The sequence below is a fragment of the Octopus bimaculoides genome, chromosome 1 (assembly GCF_046866305.1).
Source record: "Octopus bimaculoides isolate indiv1 chromosome 1, ASM4686630v1, whole genome shotgun sequence".
NCBI classification, from domain to species: domain Eukaryota; kingdom Metazoa; phylum Mollusca; class Cephalopoda; order Octopoda; family Octopodidae; genus Octopus; species Octopus bimaculoides.
The window spans coordinates 18,149,360-18,174,359 of record NC_142928.1 but is presented as its reverse complement, the minus strand read 5'-3'; the positions used below and the strand labels follow the sequence as shown (position 1 = coordinate 18,174,359).

At 39.2% G+C, this 25,000-nt stretch overlaps 1 protein-coding gene across 2 annotated transcripts in view; it reads right to left on the bottom strand.

Moving 5' to 3' along the window:
* The window catches only part of LOC106873466 (uncharacterized), a 57,861-nt gene that overhangs the window by 5,231 nt on the left and 27,630 nt on the right, over positions 1–25,000 (bottom strand). For both annotated transcript variants that reach the window (XM_089348781.1, XM_089348788.1), the window contains exons 2-6: positions 21,831–21,926; positions 5,161–5,360; positions 4,181–4,304; positions 2,747–2,973; positions 1–89 (exon numbers count right to left, since the gene is read on the bottom strand). The exon at positions 1–89 is cut by the window's left edge and continues 614 nt beyond it. In XM_089348781.1, coding sequence (XP_089204907.1) covers positions 1–89; positions 2,747–2,973; positions 4,181–4,304; positions 5,161–5,360; positions 21,831–21,926 — 736 coding nt within the window. The remainder of the gene's footprint in view (positions 90–2,746; positions 2,974–4,180; positions 4,305–5,160; positions 5,361–21,830; positions 21,927–25,000) is intronic.

Genomic DNA, 25,000 nt, shown 5'->3' with positions numbered 1-25,000 from the left:
TCAAGCTTGTTATCTTTTGGACCAATGCTTGCTAATGGTTTCCCTTCAGGTTTGTTTGGTTTCGCCTCAGGTGTTGATTCTTTTGGTAACTTTAATAAGCCGAAAATACAAACAAAAGAGAACCAGGAAACGATTATAAAATATTTAGTAAACTAAGAAACATATAAGGGTGAAAATAGGAAAGATGAGTGAATATCTCAGGCACAAGACCTCGATCATGACAAACATTTAAAACAAAGGAATGTTCTTAAGATTGAAATTTGAACGAAAGAGAGATCAATCAAAAATCATAAAACATCTAGACAAGTTCTATACTGTCTGTGCCAAGTCAATAAAATAATAAAATAATGTGTGGTGAAAGGTGAAGTGATTATTTTATATACAGTAATTAAGATAACAATATAATAAATTTATGCCAGAATTCAGTCTCTTTAAATGATGTGTGATTATTTAAAAAAATGTTTTTATGACATTATGATTGTATTAGAAGTACAATCATTCATTTAATAATTTAGTAAAATGTGATGTAAGATATCGTTGGAGAGTGAGAAATTTGATTAGGCCAAACATGTTAAGAAATGAAAAACAATAATAGAAAAATCATAATAATGGTGAGCACAATTGTAGATGGTAATGAGGAAAGATGTGTTATAGTAGTATTAATATGAACTATATTCTACTAATACTTCACTATTTTCTTCGTATTTGTTTATCAAGTATGTTGAGTTCCATACTTGAATGAGAAGACCTAATAACACAAAATCAAGTTCCCATACAGATAGTGGTATATAACTGCCTCTGTAAAATGGATGGCATTAGGAAGGGTAGAAACCATACCACAGAAGACACTAAAGGACGATGCAGTCCTTGGGCTGACTGGATCCTGTCAAACCATCCAATCCATGCCAGCATGGAACATGGACATTAAGTGATTACTTCATTGGACACTAAACTCGGCTTGCAAAGACCTGTTGGGGCAAGTGAAAGCAAAATTGTGATGGCACCTGTACCAGTGGAGCACTAAGAGCACCGTCCGAGCATGATCATTGCCAGAGCAGCTGTCTGGCTTCCATGCTGGTGGCACGTAGATAGCACCATTTGAGCGTGATCGTTACCAGCGTCGCCTTACTGGCACATGAAAAAACATTCAAGCGAGATCGTTGCCAGTGCCGCTGGACTGGCTCCAGTGCAGGTGGCACGTAAAATACACCATTTTGAGCATGGCTGCTGCCAGTACCGCCTGACTGGCCTTCATGCTGGTGGCACGTAAAAGCACCCACTACACTCTCGGAGAGGTTGGCATTAGGAAGGGCATCCAGCTGTAGAAACTCTGCCAGATCAGATTGGAGCCTGGTGCAGCCATCTGGTTTGCCAGTCCTCAGTCAAATTGTCCAACCCATGCTAGCATGGAAGGCGGACGTTAAACGATGATGATGATGATGAAGATGATGATGATGATGATGATGGCGGTCTCATTTGTTCCTAAAACACAATTTAACTGATGTTATTACCCTATCTGTGTCACAGGTGATCCAAGTATCCAGTTGTAGATGACACAATAACGATAGTTACATTAATTATACAATATTTAATAAGACTTATGCTCCACATCTATAAAAACTGAATTTGTGCTTTCCACCACCTCTACAGGCATAGCTCTGTGGTAAAAAGTTTGCTTCCCAGCCACATGGTTCAGGGTTCAGTCCCACTGCATGGCACTTTGACCCAATGTCTTCTACTATAGCCTCAGGCTAACCAAAGCCTTGTGAGTGGATTTGGTAACTGAATGAAGCCTATTGTATATGTGTGTTTTTGTGTGAACGTGTGTGTGTGCATGTGTGATTGTGCTTTATGTCTGTTTGTCCCTCGCCACTGCTTGACAACTGTGTTGCTGTCCTCATATCTTAGCAGTTCGGCAAAAATAACTGATAGAATAAGTACCAGGCTTTAAAAAAAAAAAAAACGTAAGTGTTGGGGTTGATTCATTCAAATGAAATCCTTCTAGGTGGTGTTCCAGCATGGCTGCAGTGTAATGACTGAAATGAGTAATCGATAAAAGATGACTAAATTCCTGCATTTCCCACATTCTAGAAATGTTTCATTCCTGAAAATCTGTCTGTAATGTAGGATTATTTTGTTTTCCCATTAATTTCCATGTTATGGAATTCCACATAAGAACAAGGTTTTCAGTAACACTTGGAGGATAACTGCATTTCAAGCCTATAATATAGCTTGTATTTGGTTGCCTGCTCTGCTAGAAATGGCAGCCAAATTTCCCTCAAATTATATACTAACAACTCCAAAAAATTGCAAGACATATTGGATAATGTGACCTAGATAGTAAGGATATCTGAGCAAAAGATGGGATGGTCATAAATTCTACTGGATTGAGGTTGACCTGGGGTTAAACATCACCACTATCACTACCACAAGCAGCTACCACTACAACTGCTGCTGCTGCTGCTGCTGCTACTACTACTACTACTACTACTACTACTACTACTACTACTACTACTACTACTACTACTACTACTACTACTACTAACAATTTAGCAATATCTCGTTGGTCTTGTTCTAAGTATTTTAAATTAGATTTGCTGTAGAATTTCTATGAAGGCTGTTTTAATTCATGAACATAGCATTCTTTGATGAAGGATTCTGTTTGCAATGATAGAATTCTCCTCTTCTCAAAGGCACAACAACCCATTCCATTTTCTGAACTTCATTCTTTGCTTTGTCAACTTACCTCTCCATCATCATCATCGTCATCATCATCAAAGTCAAAGAGACTTCTAGACATGGGTTTCTTTGGCAGCTGATGTGTTCCACCCGATCGAGGAATATCTTCATCATGTGTAATAGAATCAATAATTCTAGAAACTCCACTGCCAGGACTCAAAGAACTAGCGTTAGCAGAGTCTGAGAGTAAGGACCAGTCATGCATGAAGGGGTCACACATTGCCGCAGCAAAACCTGATAAAATAACAAACAGGAAGTAAATTTTTTTTTTTATAATTACAATGTGGAAAGTACATATTAGCCATTCAGAAATGCACACAGACTGTTAGCTTCACTTAAACATTTATCATTTGCTGTCACTATTTTCTTTGCACCAATTTTGACCTGGTCACTGACACAGGTCCGCAGCAACTGGTTTAAGACAAAGCTGTTGGTCACCAGTTTATGCAGTCTAGAAACATGATTTTTTTTCATCTCTGTTGGTCAGTTGTTGTTGTCATCAACTGGAGCTCATAATTGGTCAGTTAGTTTGGCATTAGGTTGTAATTCACATCCACTCTCTTCCTTGCTTTACTCAGTGTGGGGGTGCAGTGGGGGTGGTGGAGCTCTTTTTGGTTTTTTAACATTGATATCCAGTGAAAGAGAAACAAAACTGCTTTCAAATTTTGGCATAGGGCTAGCAATTTCAGGAGAGAGGGGGCAAATTAATCACATTGACCCCCCAGATTTCAATTGGTACTTATTCAATTGATCCTGAAAGGACGAAAGACAAAGTCAACCCTGGTGTCATTTGAACTCAGAATGTAAAGATGGACAAAATACCATTAAGCATTTTGCTTGGTGTGCTAATGATTCTGCCTGCATCATAAATCATAAATCATAAATCATTCACTGACTAAACAATAGAGAAAAATATTCAAGAGATAATGTTAGGTAGTATAGAATGCTATGTTCTTTTGGTATGATCTGGTGCCCTGATGGTAGCTACAGCAGAGATATGTTCTGCTGGTTAGTAAAATAACTTTACCATTATTGAATCGGTTTTTGGAACATAAATTAACATGACATTTTGATGGAAGGTTTTAATTTAGATCACTTTAAAATAGGAAGACTGCAGCTTAAAAGTAGGAACAGTCTCAAGTGGATTGATACCAAAAGGGTTATAAATTATCATTGTTAGTTACAGTCCCGAGAAGATTACCTTTATACTGGAGCTGAACTTTTAGGGAAATTGAAAGCATTAAGTTTTTACTCCCTAGAGTGAAGAAGAGAGAGTGAGATGCAGTAATTTATATCAGGAAGATCTTGGAAAGACTGGTTTTAAAATTTACTATTAAAAATTAATGTAAATCTCCAAAGCAAACACTATTACGTAATTGCTGGAGTTTTATCGTCTCCATAATGAATTAGGGTTAGACATCTGTGGAAGTGATGTACTCACCTGGACGTGATTGAAGTGGTGGCTGGTATTCATGGATATCAAAAGGAATAGCATTACACCTGGTGGATTGGTTGAAGTCTACAGGTTTATTTTTCACAGCTGGTGATACTGGATTACTGGAAACCTATTAAGAAGATATATATATAGATAGATAGATAGATAGACAGATAAATAGATAGAGGGAGAGAGAGATAGAGAGAGAGAGTGGAAGAAAGGAGCGAGGGAAAGGGAGAGATTATATCAGCTTGATACAGATACATATATATTTGTATATACAAACAACCAAATTCGATGACTGGCACCTGTGCCAGTGGAGCGCTAACAGCACTGTCCAAGTGTGATCATTGCCAGAGCAGCTGTCTGGCTTCCGTGCCAGTGGTACGTAAATAGCACCATTTGAGTGTGATTGTTACCAGCGTCGCCTTACTGGCACTTTTGCCGGTGGCACGTGAAAAACCATTCGAGCGAGGTTGTTGCCAATGCTGCTGGACTGGCTCCTGTACAGGTGGCATGTAAAAAACACCATTTTGAGTGTGGCTGTTGCCAGTACCACCTGACTGGCCCTCGTGCCGGTGGCATGTAAAAGCACCCACTACACTCTTGGAGTGATTGGCATTAGGAAGGGCATCCAGCTGTAGAAACTCTGCCAAATCAGATTGGAGCCTGGTGCTGCCATCTGGTTCGCCAGTCATCAGTCAAATCGTCCAACCCATGCTAGCATGGAAAGCGGGCATTAAACGATGATGATAATGATGATGAGGACATACACTTGTACACATACTACACACACATATAAAACTAGCTAGTCAGATATGTTTTACACACACACACACACACACAGGCATATATGTACACATAAAGAACATTAATACATGAGGTATAAATAGAGAAAGAAGTTGTTGAAGAAAACTTGTCAACAATGGACCTCTAAAATAGAGAAGGTTACTTATACTAAACAGTTAAATGGAACTAATTCTTACCGTTACCAGTGGCATCCAAAGAGTGCTTGGAGATGGAATTCTGATGACTGCATGTTCCAGATGAACTCTTAGATTTTCACAATCTTCACACAGTTCATATTCTTGACATATTAAACACTTGTAACGGTTTCCACGAACTTGTTTACCACACTTGTTACATATGACTCCTGGATGAAGTTCTCCTTGACTTTTGGACTTTTCTGGAAAACAGAAAGTGTTTTAGTTTAATGAGGAATTGCAACAAGGTCAAGGACATCATTATTAACATTTTAATTAATGAACACTGAAGTTCAAACAGAACATTGCCCACATTGATATTTTCTGTGTAGGGTCCAGCAAGTGTCATGGTTGCTCTCCCCTTCTCTTTGGTATATCATCATCATCATCATTGTTGTTTAACGTCTGCTTTCCATGCTGGCATGGGTTGGACAGTTTGATTGAGAACTGGCAAGCCAGAAGGTTGTACCAGGCTCCAATCTGATTTGGCAGAGTTTCTACAGCTGGACGCCCTTCCTAATGCCAACCACTCTGAGAGTGTAGTGGGTGCTTTTCACGTGCCACCTGCACAGGGGCCATTCAGGCGGCACTGGCATTGACCACGCTCAAATGGTGCTTTTTACATGCCACCGACATGGGACCAGTCAGGCGGCACTGGCATCGACCATGCTCGAATGATGCTTTTTACATGCCACCAGTACGGAACAGGGGTATATATATATATATATATATATATATAGGGTGTCCATAAATTATAAACATCACTAAATATATCCCCTATGGTTGTTATATTTTTTTGATAACATAATAGGTTAGATGGGATGGTGTCTATGTTACAATATTACAATAACCAATATGTTGTGCATATATAGTAATATTACAATCATGAAATTAGCATTAACTTATCTCACTCTTTTTCGTGGAGTCCCTAGGAACCTTTTGCAGAACCCTAGGGTTCTGGGGAAAACCGGTTGAGAAATGCTGGTCCAGGGACAAGAATTCACAGTTTATTATGTGGTTTGTTCATGAGATGATTTTAGCTGAGTGCTACAATATATATAGTGACCTTAATAAATGGTAGCTTGATGAGAGGAGGTGAGTGATATGGTCAAGTGGTACTTGGCTTTAATAGAACTAAGTGTGATGCGTTACAATACGCATGTTATGAGAAGAGGTAAAACAAATTCTGTGAGGGGCAGGTACATGATGACGTGAGAAGGGATGAAAACAATTCTGTGAGGGGCAATCATATGATGACGTGTGAAGAGATGAAGAAAATTCTGTGAGGGGCAGACACATGATGATGGGAACTGATAGTGGTTGATAGTAGATGATGGTAGGTAATGCTGGATGTTGGCAAGCAGTATTAGATGATGGTGGATGATGGCAGTGCTGATAGCTTGTTATAAGCAGTAGTAGCTTGTGATAGGCGGTGGTAGCTTGTAGTATTTCATATAATTTGATGGCAGGTGATAATAGCCATGATAAGAGCCACAGCAAAGCAGGTTAAGTACTTAATGTAATGGTGCAATGGAAGTAGAACAATTATTTCTTCTTCATTTCAAATCTATTTCATCGTAAAAGGATAGTTGTGAAAATATGATGATAATGAAGAAGATGATGAAAATGTTGATGATGATGATGATTATGATGTGTGATGATGATGATAAGGATGACAAAGTTATTACTGCTACTGCTAGAAATGATTATAGAAATGTTGGTGATGATAATAATAATAAAAGTGTATGTGATGATGATGGTGATGGTGAAGGTGATGGAAATGACAATGGGGATGTTAAATTGAGAGGGAGTAGAAGATGAAGATGTGAAAAAAAAAACGTGTACATGCTGAAAAAGGAAACAGAATTGATTAAATCTTCTAAAGTCATATCAGTTTCAATGTTTGAAACAAAAATATATGTGTGTGTGTTTATATATATATATATGAATATAATGAATTCGCTAATAGATTAACAGTTATCTCCCTTTTTTTCCCCTGCTTCAACAAAGAAGCGTGATCTGACGTTTTTTTCTTCACAAAAAGAAAATATAAAGACTCGAGCTTTTCATTAAGAATCATTTGTTTTTTTTCGTGTTATCAGAAATAGCCTTAATATGTTTTCTGTTTAGAAAGGAATGAATCCACAATCTTCTATTTTCATTCATCAATAGGCATCAGGGAATAAAATTTTAGACTTAATTTGATTTAAAAAAAAAATATTTTTCTGCAAATGTTTTCCCAACTCATTTTCTCCAAATAGGGCTAAAAAGTGTCAGTGGGAACAAAACCTCTATCTTTCCATCAGATATTTTCACTAACTTTTCCTTGATTTTCACTAACTTTTCCTTGATTTTCACTAATTTTTTTCATTTATTTTTTTCTTTGGTTGCTTGGTTTCTGTTATGAGACAAAAGCATAGCAATAGTGTCTGATATTGATAACACAAGATGCAATTTTTGAAAGAAAACATCAACAGACTCATCCATTTGACCCCAGTGGTGGTGGTGGTGGTGGTTGGGGGTGGGTGGGTCGGGCATGGACTATATGGTTCAGAAGTTTGCTTTGCAAATACACAATTTTGGCTTCAAGTCCACTGCACAGCACTTTGGGTAGGTAACTTCTAATGTATTTATAATCAACATCACAATATCCCTTTATGTATGTGTGTGTGTGTGTGTGTGTGTGTAATGAATCAATTGGAAGAGAAGCTGACAGTAATGACAATTATGCCTGTTGTGGTGTGCCTGTGTCCAAAATCGGATGTGTTGGGCATCAGTAACAGATGTGGACATACCCCTCTGTAAATCTGTGCCTGTAAAGTGAACCCAAGAAGGAAGCTATATATATATGTATGTGTGTGTATATATATAGATATATACATACACACACACACACACACACACGCACACATATATATATATATGTATATATATATATATATATATATATATATATATATATATCTTTTACTCTTTTACTTGTTTCAGTCATTTGACTGTGGTCATGTTGGAGCACCGCCTTTAGTCGAGCAAATCGACCCCAGGACTTATTCTTTGTAAGCCTAGTATTTATTCAATCAGTCTCTTTTGCCAAACCGCTAAGTGACGGGGACATAAACACACCACCATCGGTTGTCAAGCAATGCTAGGCGGACAAACACAGACACACAAACACACATATACATATATATACATATATACGACAGGCTTCTTTCAGTTTCCGTCTACCAAACCAAATCCACTCACAAGGCTTTGGTCTGCCCAAGGCTATAGTAGAAGACACTTGCCCAAGATGCCATGCAGTGGGACTGAACCTGGAACCATGCGGCTGGTAAGCAAGCTACTTACAACACAGCCACTCCTGCGCCTATTGTGAAAAAAATTTCAACCAACTGAATTTATTAGAGTTATCTCCCTTGTTTCTCGATTTCACAGTTTTAACTTCTCCAGAGGAAGTTTACTGTCTACTATTTGCTTGGATAAGCTCAGCTGATCATAGCTTTTCTGCTCCCTGTATTACACATGTAGGTCATCGTTATCGTCATCATCATCATTATAATCATTTTAATGTCCACTTTTCCATGTTCGCATGGATCAGATGGAGTTTACTGAGGCAGATTTTCTATGGCTGGCTGCCCTTCCTGTTGCCAGCCCCTACTTTTTTTTTCCAAGCTAGACAACATTTCCCCATAACCAGAGATGCTTTCACAGAATATTGGAATGAATGGCGTTCGTTTATAACAATTACACAAGGTCAAGACTAGGACACACACAGACACACACACACACACACACACACACACACACACACAGAGCCTGGCTTCTATCAGCTTCTGTCTATCAACTCCATTCACAAGGCCCCAGAATATTGTAGAAGTCATTTAACCAAGATGTCACATACACCCAGAGGGACTGAACCCAGAACTGTGTGGTTGGTTAATCAAACTTCTTAACCATACAGCCATGCCTACACCTATCATATTTAATATGAAGAACATTCCCCTCAGCCATATTGCTTTCTTCAACCACAGCTTTGGGTTCTTTTAGTAGAAACCATTCAGAAGCAAGCTTTCTTTACCCGGGTCTCTGGTTTGAGAATAATTATATCCTTTCCTCCCTCCAGTCTCAGGGACCCTGAAAAGGGTCATGTTCACTATCATTCCTGCCCTGAATTTGCTTTCCTAGCATGATGTCTATCTTCCCTTTATTTTTTACTTCTTACTTGTTTCAGCCAGTGGACAGCGACCATGCTGGGGCACCACCTTCATGGCTTTGGTTGAACAAATTAACCACAGTATATATTTTAAAGTCTGGTCTTCATTCTATTAGTCACTTTCGCTGAACTACTAAGTCATAGGGAATGCAAGAAGTGGTGGTGGGTTGACAAACAGAAACACACACACACACAGACGGTGCAGTGAATAAATTGTCTTCTAAATTATGCAAAAAAATGAAAATAACATTGACATCACATTTTAACAGATATATTTACCAAAATTACATTAAAATAGCTATAAATACTAAAAAATAAATTCATTTAATAACATCACCACTGGCTTCAACCATGACCTCCAGACGACTTTGGAATCTCCTGCAACTCTTCTGGATGGTCTCCTTGTTTAAGTGGGTGAATGCTGCCGTAATCTTTGCCTTCAGTTCATCTTTGGTGTTACAAGGAGTTTGTTGGTCTCTCACTCAATTGTATCCCACACATAATAATCAAGGGGGTTTCAGTGTGGGGAGTTAGGTGACCAGATGTTAAGGGTCATGTGGTCGCAGAAATGCCTGACAGCTATGACTGGGTTCTCCTGTTTGTGTAGCATAGTGCAGAGTCCTGTTGTAAGACATAGTATCTTCCAGTAGCCACCCTGTTGACACAGGGTAGCACTACCCTCCTTCAGACACTTGATGTAGGCCTCCATGTTGAGTGTGAGGCCATGTGCAAAGATGAATGGAGGCATAAAATCACTGTCACTAGTGATCACTCCAAACGCCATGAGGTTAACTGGATGTATGATTTTTATCACTTTCGGTAAATATTTTGGGGACATGTCAAGCCAATGGCTGTTCTGCATGTTTACCATGGCAGATTCTGGCAGAAATTTCTCTCATCTGAAAAAAACCAAAGCATGTTGAGGTGCAGGGGATGTTTGAGTTTGTTCAAAAGCTTCATAGTGCAGTCTTTCCTCTTGTCCTTGATGACTTGGGATAAAAATTGGCCCTTTCTCATCTTATATGAGGAACACTGAATGTCTTCATGGACTTACCTGCCATGTCCCCAGTGTTGGACTTGACTGACTTGGAGGGATCGTTGTTAATCATGGCCTGGATCTCACCAACAAATTCAGGAGTTCTTTTCTTATTAGAACAATCAGAGTGAGTTTTCCGAGCTGCTGTACCTTTGTAATCACCACTAGACTCATCCAACTCTTTCCGAATCTTCTGCACTGTCCTCAGACTGACACCCAAACACTCAGAAATGTTTGTATTGGAGCTTCCAGTGCGAATGCCAAGCAGTACAACATGTTGTTTCCAAATTTCTGGCAGAGTGCATTGTATCAGGAGGCTACACCAGGCTCCAATCTGATTTGCCAGAGTGTTTACAGCTGGATGCCCTTCCTAACGCCAACCACTCCGAGAGTGTAGTGGGTGCTTTTACGTGCCACTGGCATGAGGGCCAGTTAGGCGGGTACTGGCAACGGCCACTCTCGAAATGGTGTATTTTACGTGCCACCTGCATAAGGGCCAGTCCAGGGGCACTGGCAACGATCTTGCTCGGATGTCTTACTGGCAAAGGTCACGCTCGAAATGGTGTATTACGTGTCACCTGCACAGGATCTAGTCCATCGGCACTGGCAACGATCTCGCTCGAATGACTTTTCATGTGCCACTGGCACAAGTGCCAGGAAGGCGACGTTGATAACGATATATATATATACACACACACACACACACATAAAATGTACTGTTCAATGATGGTAAGGTAAACAAAAAAGTACTCCATATACATATATAAGTTTAAAAATTTAATAAATGCATAAACGAATGGAAAACAGACACAGAAGGTATGCCACATACTGTCTCTTATTTTGTTTACAGTAGGTGTTTATCATCATCATCATCATCATCATTGTTTAACGTCCGTTTTCCATGCTACCATGGGTTGGACGATTTGACACACACACATGCATACATACACACACACACACACACACACATATCCATCCATCCATATATACATACATGCCCACATATCATTAGTCTGTACATCCATACATACACACATGCATATGCACATAGACATACATGCAAACACACATATCCATCCATTCATTCATCCATCCATACAAAAATACATACACACATATCCATACATACATACATACATTTGTTGGCACTCCGTCGCTTACGACGTCGAGGGTTCCAGTTGATCCGATCAACGGAACAGCCTGCTCATGAAATTAATGTGCAAGTGAGCACTCCACAGACACTTGTACCCTTAACGTAGTTCTCGGGGATATTCAGCATGACAGAGAGTGTGACAAGGCTGACCCTTTGAATTACAGGCACAACAGAAACAGGAAGTAAGAGTAAGAGAAAGTTGCGGTGAGAGAGTACAGCAGGGTTCGCCACCATCCCCTGCCGGAGCCTTGTGGAGCTTTAGTTGTTTTCGCTTAAAAAACACTCACAACGCCCGGTCTGGGAATCAAAACCGTGATCCTATGACCATGAGTCCGCTGCCCTAACCACTGAGCCATTGCGCCTCCACTAACATACATACATACATACATGCATACATATACATACATGCATACACACATATCCATCCATTCATCGGTACATCAATACATAGACCTATGCATACACACACACACACATATCCATCCCTCCCGCCCTCCCTCCATCCACACATACATACACACACACACACACATACAGTCATACACATACGGCAGGCTTCCATACTGTTTCTATCTACTCAATCCACTCCCAAGGTATTATCATTTATATCAGCAATATTAGCAGTTGATTCATAATAATATCTTAAGACAACATTATCTAAATGAGCAACAAGTAGAATTTGCAACAGACTTAGTATAGAACTTTCTGTTCACTTCCAGGAATGTAAATTATGGTCCAGTATTATATATTGCATCAATTAATCTTTATTAATTTGGTGAGTTGGAGTTTTATAAATTAATCCCTCCAATAACTATACATAATGTAGAATTTAGCTTTATCTATAACAAGGAATTACAAGAAATTAGCTAAATTAAGACTGGAAGATTTACCAGTGTTGATTGAAGTGGTGTATCAGTAATGGCCATAGTAATTTGGTGGTGGTTGCGGTGGTGGTGGTGGTGGTTGCGGTGGTGGTGGTGGTGGTGGTGGTGATAGTAGTGATAGTGGTGTGGTGGTTGTAGTGGTGGTGGTAGTAGTTATAATAGCATGGTGCAGAGATGTGCTGTCTGGGTAGGTGAGGCAAGACAACATCTCAGACAAAATCTATAAATATTAATTATTAACTGAATAAAAAAGTGAATGATTTCCAATTCATAATAATAATAATAATAATAATAATAATAATAGTCATCATCATCATCCTCACCCCACTACCATCATCATCATCATCACCATTTAATGCTAATTTAATGCATGAAATTCTGTGTATAATTTATCAAATGGCTTCTGTTGTTTTGAATTTAGACAAGCACTTTATCCATTTCCTTTCAAGTTCAATGTTTATACAAAGTGTAATGTTTACTAATCATGTGGCATAAGTTCACATCTTATAATACAAAAAAAATATATAAGACATGGCTATGTGGTTAAGAAGTTTGTTTCACAACTGTGAGGTTATAGGTTCTGTCCCATTGCATGGGATTTGGGGCAAGTATCTTCTGCTATAGCCCCAGGTTGATTAACGTCTTATGAATGGGCTTGATAGATAAAAACTCAAAGAAGACTGTTGTGTGTGTGTGTGTGTGTGTGTGTGTGTGTGTGTGTGTGTGTGTGTGTGTGTGTGTGTGTGTGTGTATACATACATATATATATACACACACACACTTCGAAACGCCTAGTTTTAGAATAGAGGCAGCTGATGAAGGAATAATTCCATAAGTGGCTTGTTTGTTTTCCTATGTGTTCATTGTGTTGTCTGTAAACAAAGTCCGTTTTGTTTCATGTCCCCGTTCATTTTTCTAACGTCCTGTACCCAGATATGCATCTATATATACATGTAGATGTAGGTATGTACATATATGTATGTATACATGCATATGCTTATATATCATTTGTATTATATATATATATATATATATACAAAGGGGTTTGTATGATTGTGTATAGAAGAAGGTAAGGTCCCATCAAAGTTTTGTTTCCAGAATAATCTGTACCATTGTAGAAGATTTGAAGATCCGGAACCAGCACCTGATCGAACTGAAAGAATTTCTGCTCAAACAAAAATACCCGTCACTACTTATAGAAAATGGTATTCAGTGGGCTATGAAAATACCTACAAAACAACTGAGGACAACACAAAGAAGAGAAAAACAAGAACAAACCATACCATTTATGGTGACGCACAATCTATGCCACCAGAACATCTTCAATATCGCTAAAGCAAACCTACCAATCATTGCTCAAAGTAAAGACTTAAGAGATATCATTACAGACCAAACTATAACTCTCAGTAAAAGACAGCCTAAAAGCTTGAAAAAGTTATTAGCAAAGGCAAGGTTTGACCTTAGCAACAAAGACCAACCATTCACTGTGTCTAAATGCAATGACAGCCAACGTGGTACATGCCAATTAATTCATACCGGCCCATATATGAACGCAAAAACAGGGAAAATATTCACAAACGCGAACATGAACTGCAAAATCAGAATTTAATCTACTGCATCAAATGCCCAAATTGTGAAGAACTGTATGTTGGCCAGACAGGCAATGTGCTATCAGAACGCTCATGTGTGCACTGACAAATTAAAAATCCAGAAGTCTGCCAAATACCACTGAGTAACCACCTAGCAACATGTGGCCGGAAAATATTTATAATATTTCCTTTTCGTAAACTATACAATCCGAATGAAATCAAGAGAAAGCTGAGAGAAAAGGACTTTATTAATAAATTCAAACCCAAGCTTAATAAACAATGTTATGATAAAAAATAATCTCATTTAAGGTTTAAAAGTCTTATCCCCAGATCTAAAAAATAAAAATCTCCAAGAAGTACTGCTGTCATCATTTCTAAAAATAAACACTAGATAATGGTATGGCATCATTTCTAAAATAGCCAAGCAACTACTTACTTCTATCCACAGAAATGTATAAAAAGGACAAAATTTAACCAGTCAACCACAGTTGAAACCAATGAACACATCTGTCACCACCACCAGATGAACCTGAAGATTGCATAAATGCAAGAAAGTATACTAGTTCAATAAGAATGGACATTTAATATTTCATTTGTTCAATAAGAATAGAAAATGCTTCATTTCATTTCTTTTTACTATATTAGTTTATAACTTATATTAATATTATAAAATTATAAATAAAGCATGAAAAACAGAGTTGGAATTCCTTTGAGTAATATATTCTTCTATACACAATCATACAAACCCCTTTGTATATATATATATATACATATATATGTGTGTGTGTGTGTGTGTGTGTGTGTGTGTGTGTGTGTGTATATATGTGTAATATATATATATATATATATATATATGTATATATATATGTATACACACACACACACACACAACAGTTTTTGTCTCTCAAGCCCATTCATAAGACGTTAATCAACCTGGGGCTATATTGTCCCTACCACCATTGCTTGACGACCGATGTTGGTGTCATTACATCTCTGTAACTTAGCAGTTCAGCAACAGAGACTAAGATTTGTTTATGTTTAACAACTGAATGAATTTAATAAAAGCATCTAAATATGAGACATCATGAAAATTGTTCAAACTGAAGTTCTTCTTGAGCGACACATTTTTCCATTCGAGTCAATACAGAATCACAGTATTTATGGAATTTTGAATTACTGTCAGGTGACTTTTGGCCAACCTTATATATATATATATATATATATATATATATATATATATATATATATATATATATATATATATATATATATATATGTATATATATGTATATGTATATATATGTATATGTATATATATATATATGTATATATATGTATATGTATATATATGTATATGTATATATATGTATATGTATATATATATATATATATATATGTATATGTATATATATGTATATATATGTATATGTATATATATGTATATGTATATATATATATATATATATATATATATATATATATATATATATATATATATATATATATATAGATGTATATATCATCATCATCATCATCATCGTTTAACGTCCGCTTTCCATGCTAGCATGGGTTGGACGATTTGACTGAGGACTGGTGAAACCGGATGGCAACACCAGGCTCCAGTCTGATTTGGCAGAGTTTCTACAGCTGGATGCCCTTCCTAACGCCAACCACTCAGAGAGTGTAGTGGGTGCTTTTACGTGTCACCTGCACGAAAACGGCCACGCTCGAAATGGTGTCTTTTATGTGCCACCCGCACAAGCCAGTCCAGGGGCACTGGCAACGATCTCGCTCGAAAATCCTACAGGAGCCAGTCAGGCGGTACTGGCAACGGCCACGCTCAAAATGGTGCATCTCATGTGCCACCCGCACAAGAACCAGTCCAGGGGCACTGGCAACGATCTTACTTGGCTTGCCGGGTCTTCTCACGCACAGCCCATTTCCAAAGGTCTCGGTCCGTAGTCATCGCCTCGGTGAGGCCCAATGTACGAAGGTCTTGCCTCACCACCTCAGCCCAGGTCTTCCTGGGCCTACCTCTTCCACGGGTTCCCTCAACTGTTAGGGTGTGGCACTTTTTCACGCAGCTATCCTCCTCCATTCTCACCACATGTCCATACCAGCGCAATCGTCTCTCTTGCACGCCACAACTGATGCTTCTAATGTTCAGCTTTTCTCTCAAGATACTTACACTCTGACGGGTATTCACATTGACATTACACATCCAACGGAGCATACTGGCTTCATTCCTTGCGAGCTTACGTATGTCCTCAGCAGTTACAGCCCATGTTTCACTGCCATGTAGCATGGTTGTTCGTACGCATGCGTCATACAGTCTGCCTTTTACTCTGAGTGAGAGTCCCTTTGTCGCCAGCAGGGGTAAGAGCTCTCTAAACTTTGCCCAGGCTATTCTTATTCTAGCAGCTACACTTTCAGCGCACCCACCCCCACTACTAACTTGGTCGCCCAGATAGCGGAAGCTATCGACTACCTCTAGTTTTTCACCCTGGAATGAGATAGAAGTTGTTTCCGAGAGAGAGAGAGAGAGAGAGAGAGAGAGAGAGAGAGAGAGAGATCGTCAGTAGTTCACATACCTGAATAGGAAACAAACTCCTAAACATTAGATCAGTAAGAGATTTTTTCAGAAAGTTAAAAGTTAATTGCAGGAGTGGCTGTGTGGTAAGTAACTTGCTTATCAACCACATGGCTCTGGGTTCAGTCCCACTGTGTGGCATCTTGGGCAAATGTCTTCTACTATAGCCTTGGGCTGACCAAAGCCTTGTGAGTGGATTTGGCAGACAGAAACTGAAAAAAGCCCGTCGTATATATATGTATATATATGTGTGTGTGTTTGTGTGTATATGTTTGTGTGTCTGTGTTTGTCCCCCTAACATCGCTTGACAACCAATGCTGGTGTGTTTACGTCCCCATAACTTAGCGGTTCGGCAAAAGAGATTGATAGAATAAGTACTAGGCTTACAAAGAATAAGTCCTGGGGTCGATTTGCTCGACTAAAGGTGGTGCTCCAGCATGGCTACAGTCAAATGGCTGAAACTAGCAAAAGAGTAAAGAATTATGGTCCGTCATAGAGTGACCATTGGTTTCACACCAATAGAATGCTTAGTAGCCTTTGAGTCTAATGAGTTGCCTATACTGCCAAGCACTCTATGGGTACAAAACTAACGGTCACTCTGTGGCCAGCTATAACATTTTAACTTCCTATCATCATCATATATATATATATATATATATATATATATATATATATATATGTATATATATATATATACAGTCATTTCAAAATGTAACTACATCTGTATTGTTGGTGATGTTTTCCCTCTGTCTTCCTTTTGAATCGTCGGGCAATATGCTGAGCTTGAGAAGACCTGTTGAGTCAAGTGAAATTGTTGTTGTGGCTGATATCAGTACTGCCTGACTGGCACCCATGCCTGTAGCATGTAAGAGGCACCATTCGAGCGTGGTTGATGCCAGTACCGCCTGTGTGGCTCCCGTGCCAGTGGCATGTATAAAGCACCATTTGAGTGTGGTCGATGCCAGTACCGCCTGAGTGGCTCCTGTGCCGGTGGCACATAAAAAGCACTCACTACACTCTTGGAGTGGTTGGTGTTAGGAAGGGCATCCAGCTACAGAAACCTTGCCAGATCAGATTGGAGCCTGGTGGAGCCTTCTGGCTTGCCAGTCCTCAGTCAAACCGTCCAACCCATGCCAGCATGGAAAGTGGACGTTAAACAACAATGATGATGATGATGATGTTCCAGTCTACACAGCTGGCAAAAATAAGAAGGTTATGTATTTTAAAGTGTCAGCCTTGTCGTGCTTTCTGTGTCACGCAGAATATCCCTAAGAACTACATTAAGCGAATACACATCTGTGGAGTGCTCAGCCACTTGTACATTAATTTCAGGAGAAGACTGTTCTATTGATTGGATTAACTGGACACTCATTGTAGTAACTGACAGAGTACTGTCGATATGGATTAGTGTAACCCATGCTAGCTTGGAAAAATAAAATAAAATAAAATAAAATAAATGTACAAAGAACTAGGGAAAAATACTTAGGGAGGCTTGCTGCATGAAAACTTAATAGTAAAATACGTTTGATATAGCCATCTTAGAAGTTTTGATTAATTAATTAATTAAAATTCACCCTTAGCATTGAAAACACTCATTATCTAAATTACTAATTCTACTAAGAAAAAAAAAAGCAAAACAAAAAACAAAAACAGGGAAACATCTTAAGATTTTAATTAAAATTAATTAAATAGAGAATGCAGTGGTGAGTGAGTCATCTCTTTAACAGTACAAAGACAAGCCCAGACATGTTTCAGTATTATTAGATCTCTTCAGTGAAACAGATCTTAAATCAGTGATTTACAACCATTATTTTCCTATGGACCCTCTTGATAAACTGTTTCATTTGGATGGACCCTCAAAATCATTTGATGCTTAAAAAATCCTCCTCCTCCTCTTCCCCTTCCCCTCCCCCTTCTCTTCCTCCGTCTGTTTTTCATATTGGCTTAGGTTGGTTGGGTTGACAAGAGCTGACAAGCTGGAGAGTTGCACCAGGTTCCAATCTGATTTGGCATGGTTTCTAAGGCCGGATGCCCTTCCTAGCACCAATACTTTACAGAGTGTGCTGAGTGTTTTTAATATGGCACCACATAAACACTCTCATGTGGCACTGGTATGAGTGCTTTTCATGTGGCACCTGCACATATATACGTTTATAGTTAAACATTATTAGAAACTGTGTAAAATAAGTGTTAAAATATTTTGCATATTGTAGCACTGTAACCAGTTTATCCATCATCATCATCATCATCATCATCATTTAACGCCTGCTTTCCATGCTAGCATGGGTTGGACGATTTGACTGGGGTCTGGCAGACCAGATGGCTGCACCAGGCTCCAATCTGATCTGGCAGAGTTTCTACAGCTGGATGCCCTTCCTAACGCCAACCACTCCGAGAGTGTAGTGGGTGCTTTTTACGTGCCACCGGCACGAGGGCCATGATGACAAAATCTTATATGGAATCCCAAGGTTCATATGGATCCTTGTTAAGAACCACTGTCTTAGATGATGAGAAAAATATGATGTGAATGACCCCAGAAACTTAAATGTGTCCTCTTTATCACTTCACTAGTAAGTTTTGATGCAGCAGCCATCCCTAGGTACTCCTTCGCTGTCATTCTTTTAAGTTCAACAATACACTGTTTTCATGTAACAAAATCCTAAATTATTCTTGAGTCATCTAAGATATGTGGTAATAACTAGACTCTGATTTGCTGAAGAGATTGAGTATGACCGAAACATGTCTGAGAGTTGGTACTAATACTGATAAAAATCAAACTTACTCTCCACTGCTTTCCATGTTTAATTTATTTCAATTTAATTAAAGTTTTGGAGTTGTCTGCCAAACATTTTTTCTTACCATAATTAGTCATTTACATTATAATTATTCTTATTAAAAGTATAATTTTAATTAAAACTTCTTAGCTTACTACATTATCTACGAAAGTGTCTACTTTACTTTATAACATATATGTTCTCTTCTATTTTTAATTATGTGAAATCTTCTTGTAATGAAGAAGGTAACGTCTAGCAAAGATATGAAGCTTCATCATTGGAACCTAGATAGCAAAAATAAATTCTCATTTTGAACTTGAGAAAAGTCTGGAATATTTTTTTTACTAATCTGCTTCATCTTAAATAGCTTGCTGGTGTCATAGTGCTGTTTGCGTTGGTGTTGCTATAATCAGTTTCAGCCAGGATCATATTAGTGGAATTCCATGTGCTGTAATGTATATATTTTGAATCTAGTTTGAATAATGCTACATTGGTAAGTAACGGGTGCCACTTTTATTTATAACTGAAGAAAAACAAAAAAAGCAGTTCCTGATTTGCACTGGAGGAGTCAGCATAATTATAGAAGGAAAACATTCAAAAAGGCATTTTAAATAGTTATCTGAGCCTGCATGTCTCGTGTTGATAGCTCCATGCATGTATGTATATACATTCTCTTCTGTTTTAGATTATTTAAATTATTCCTCTGAGGAAGGATCTGGTTTCTAATAAAGATACAGAGCTCCATCGTTGGAATGTAGATGACAAAGACAATGTCACATTTTAAACTTGTGAAAAGTCTTGCATATTTTTACTGTTCCACTTACAGATTGTATTTGTAATGTGGGAATTAGTCAGGTGATTTCTTATTCTGAAAACCATAGCTTATTTATATGGTCACTTAAGAATTTACTCACAAAAACAAATGCACCAGTTATTATTGGTATATGAATAAATTTGTGTGGAGGCGCAATGGCCCAGTGGTTAGGGCAGCGGACTTACGGTCATAGGATCGCGGTTTCGATTCCCAGACCGGGCGTTGAGAGTGTTTATTGAGTGAAAACACCTAAAGCTCCACGAGGCTCCGGCAGGGGATGGTGGCGAACCCTGCTGTACTCTTTCACCACAACTTTCTCTCACTCTTACTTCCTGTTTCTGTTGTACCTGTAATTCAAAGGGCCAGCCTTGTCACACTGAGTCACGCTGAATATCCTCAAGAACTACGTTAAGGGTACACGTGTCCGTGGAGTGCTCAGCCACTTGCACGTTAATTTCACGAGCAGGCTGTTCCGTTGATCGGAATTAACTGGAACCCTTGACGTGGTAAGTGACGGAGTGTCAACAACAACAATGAATAAATTTGTAATCTGGATAAAGAAGCTGAAATCTTTGAAGCAGTCGTCCATAGTGATCCTGTGTCTCTTTGATTTTCAAAAGGATATTCACATCAGCAAGAAGCTAACCTCTCTGACAGTACATACATTTTCTTCTTTGTCCCCCAAAACAATACCTGGCCTCTTATGCTTAAACTCAACAGATGTTTTGATGAGAATATTCCACCAGTATTCCTTGTGCTGGCGTTTGTGTACGTATTCAATAAAAAGGGGTTTCTGTATATTTATTCCAGGACAGTCTTTTCTCCGGATGGCATTGTATATTGTTTTTGCAACAATGTCATGTCACATAGGGACAACATTGTCCCTATGTCATACATCTTTGAGCAGCTGCTAAGCACATGTTTGATGTTTTCCAGAACATCACCCCTCCTACAGATCCCTTCCAGTTGGAAGGAATCTCTAGAGGGTTGATGTTCTGGGGAAAAAGGGTTGGTTCTTTGGAAACCTTCTCTTTCATGTTATACAGCAATAGTTTCTTGCTTGCGAATATAACCTTTTGTTCCTCATCTAGAGTGTGGGAGGTCAAATAGGACCAAAATCTATCAATGTGCAAGGGGCCAGGAATGTCCAGTCTCTGGTAGTGCATACAGGAACTAACTGGAATGGCAAGCAGAGAATCTTAAACTGATATGGCAGAGTTGGGATTCCGGAGCAGTGGCAGGGACAGCAGCAGCAGCAGCACCACCACCACCACTATGATCACCACCATGACCACCACCACCACCACCACCACTATGATCACCACCATGACCACCACCACCACCACCACCACTATGATCACCACCACCACCACCACCATGATCACCACCATGACCACCACCACCACCACCACCACTATGATCACCACCATGACCACCACCACCACCACCATGATCACCACCATGACCACCACCACCACCACCACCACTATGATCACCACCATGACCACCACGACCACGGCCACAACGACGACGACGACGACGACGACCACCACCAACAACAACAACAACATATCCACCGCCTCCCTCCCAATCCAACCGGTATTTACATCAGTTTCCTACCTTGGATGAAGACTTTAAGAACTCCATCTACAGCAGTTCTCAGGGCTTCAGCAAGTTCCTCATCTGATGTGAAATGAATCAAGTCACCATCATTATCTGGAAAAAATAACGAAACAGAATCATTAATACAATTATGAATACAAAAATAAACACCACCCCACTATTGTATGCGTTCGATTCCCAGATTGGGTGGTGCATTGTGTTTGTTCACAAAACACTTTATTTTATAATGTTCCTGGTCAGCCAGCTGTAAATGAGTAACCCTGAGCCAAACTGGAGCCTCATTCAGAGGGAATGTTGTGATCTTAGATCATCATCATCATCATCATCATCATCTAACACCTGTTTTCCATGCTGGCATGGGTTGGACAGTCTGACAAGAGCTGGGAAGCTGGAGAGTTGCACCAGGCTTCAGTCATCTGTTTCGACAGGATTTCTTATTTCTTTATTGCCCACAAGGGGCTAAACACAGAGAGGGACAAACAAGGACAGGCAATGAGACTAAGTCGATTACATCAACGCCAGTGCATAACTGGTACTTAATTTATCGACCCCGAAAGGATGAAAGGCAAAGTCAACCTCAGCAGAATTTGAACTCAGAATGTAAAGACAGACGAAATACCGCTAAGCATTTCGCCCGGCGTGCTAACGTTTCTGCCAGCTTGCCATCTTAATGATTTCTACAGGTAGATGCCTCTTCGTAATGCCGACCACTTTACAAAGTGTATTGAGTTCTCTTTATGTAACAACATTAGCACACGTGCTTCACTATGTGGCACTGGTATAGCTCACTACATGCAGCCTATGGTACCATGCTATTCATTCTTTTCAGCTATCTAATACTTTCCTGGCTATTCTGGCCGTGCCAAGGAGGCAAGCCTTTTGTAATAGTTCCACTGGTCACTTTATTCCAATTTCCTTTATATTCCCCTTGATGCCTTCTGATACTGTTCCCAAGGACCCAAAAACAATTGGCACTATCTTCACCTTCTTCATTTTCCATAGCCAGGCTATTTCATTCTTAAGAAAGTTGTATCTACTTATCTTTTCGCCTTCCAATCATTATTATTATTATATATTATTATTATTATTATTATTATTATTATTCAGTAGTTTTATTTTTATAACATGCTTTCACTTCACGACCGAGCGCAGCTCTGTGTGCCTTGGGTATGTGTTGTGTTTTGCTGTGGTGCTCTTATGGTTACTGTATTGAAAGTGTTTTGCATAGGATGTGTGCAGTGCCCAGTAGTGCAATTTTCTATATGTTATATATATTTGTAAGTCCTGGTGTTTTTGTTATGTATTTGTCTGAATATTTTTTTATTATACCTTAGGCACCTACTATGATAGGAATTGTTTCTGTTTTTAGATTCCACTATTAATATTATTATTATTATTATTATTATTATTATTATTACTATTATCATTATTATTATTATTATTATTATTATGAATTTTAGAAAGCAATAATACCCTAAGACAACTTTGTAAAAAGTTGATAGGCAGACGAGGAAGAGGAAGAGGGTGGCCTGTGACAGACTACAGCTGTAATGTAATAATTATTGATCTTTATTTTCACACAGATGTCTTTGAAACTTGGTTTAATATTGGTTGTTCCAGTTAAAAAAAATATTGAACATCTTTGGAATTTATTGATTCATTCTGACATTAATTCCACCAGGCTCTGCAATAAGAAACCTTATTTTATATTGATGAATAATAGTGTTGTTGGTTATTGGTTCCAATGAACCAATCACTGTTTCATTGCATTTCTGGTGATAAGAGAGTGTCAGTAACTTGTTGCAGAACAAATATCACACGAGAAATTGGTTCGAAATCAATGATTTTCAATTTTCTCACCAATAGCCAAAGTTATCCTGTGTTTCTTTAATTTTCAAAAGGATATTCACATCAGCAGGAAACTAACCTCTATGACAGTACATACATTTTATTTCATTGGACACTAAACTCAGCTTGCGAAGACCTGTTGGGGCAAGTGAAAGTAAAATTGTGATGGCACCTGTACCAGTGGAGCACTAAGAGCACCGTCTGAGCGTGATCGTTGCCAGAGCACCAGCTGTCTGGCTTCCGTACCGGTGGCACGTAAATAGCAGCATTTGAGTGTGATCGTTACCAGCGTCACCTTCCTGGCACTTGTGCCAGTGGCATGTGAAAAGACATTCGAGCGAGGTCGTTACCAGTGCCACTGGACTGGCTCCTGTGCAGGTGGCATGTAAAGTACACCATTTTGAGCGTGGCCGCTGCCAGTACCACCTGACTGGCCTTCGGGCCGGTGGCATGTAAAAGCACCCACTACACTCTCGGAGTGGTTGGCGTTAGGAAGGGCATCCAGCTGTAGAAACTCTGCCAAATCAGATTGGAGCCTGGTGTAGCCATCTGGTTCACCAGTCCTCAGTCAAATCGTCCAACCCATGCCAGCATGGAAAGCAGACGTTAAATGATGATGATGATGATGATGATGTTGCGCCAGTCCACTCAGCTGACAAAAATGAGTTGTACTTGTCACATTGAATCTCCCTGAGAACTACGTTAGGGGTATGTGTGGGGAGTGCTCAGCCACTTGCACGTTAATTTCACGAGTGGGCTGTTCCATTGATCGGATCAACTGGAACCCTCATTATCATAACCACCTGAGTGCCAGTTTTTCTTTTTCATATCAGTAAAAACCCTTTACAGAAATACACATACATAGGCGAGCTGGCAGAAACGTAGGCACACCGGGCGAAATGCTTATCAGTATTTCGTCAGCCGTTACGTTCTGAGTTCAAATTCCACGAGGTCGACTTTACCTTTCATCCTTTCGGGGTCGATAAATTAAGTACCAGTTACGCATTATGGTCGATGTAATCGACTTAATCCCTTTGTTTGTCCTTGTTTGTCCTCTCTATGTTTAGCCCCTTTTGGGCAATAAAGAAATAAGAAATACACATGCATATGTCACTTTTCGGTGAAAAATATTACACATGTGACCAGCATCTGCCTAAGACTTCATTCAGGTACTACATTCCGGTTGGTTGGTTGGCACTCCGTCGGTTACAACGACAAGGGTTCCAGTTGATCCGATCAACAGAACAGCCTGCTCGTGAAATTAACGTGCAAGTGGCTGAGCACTCCACAGACACGTGTACCCTTAACGTAGTTCCCGG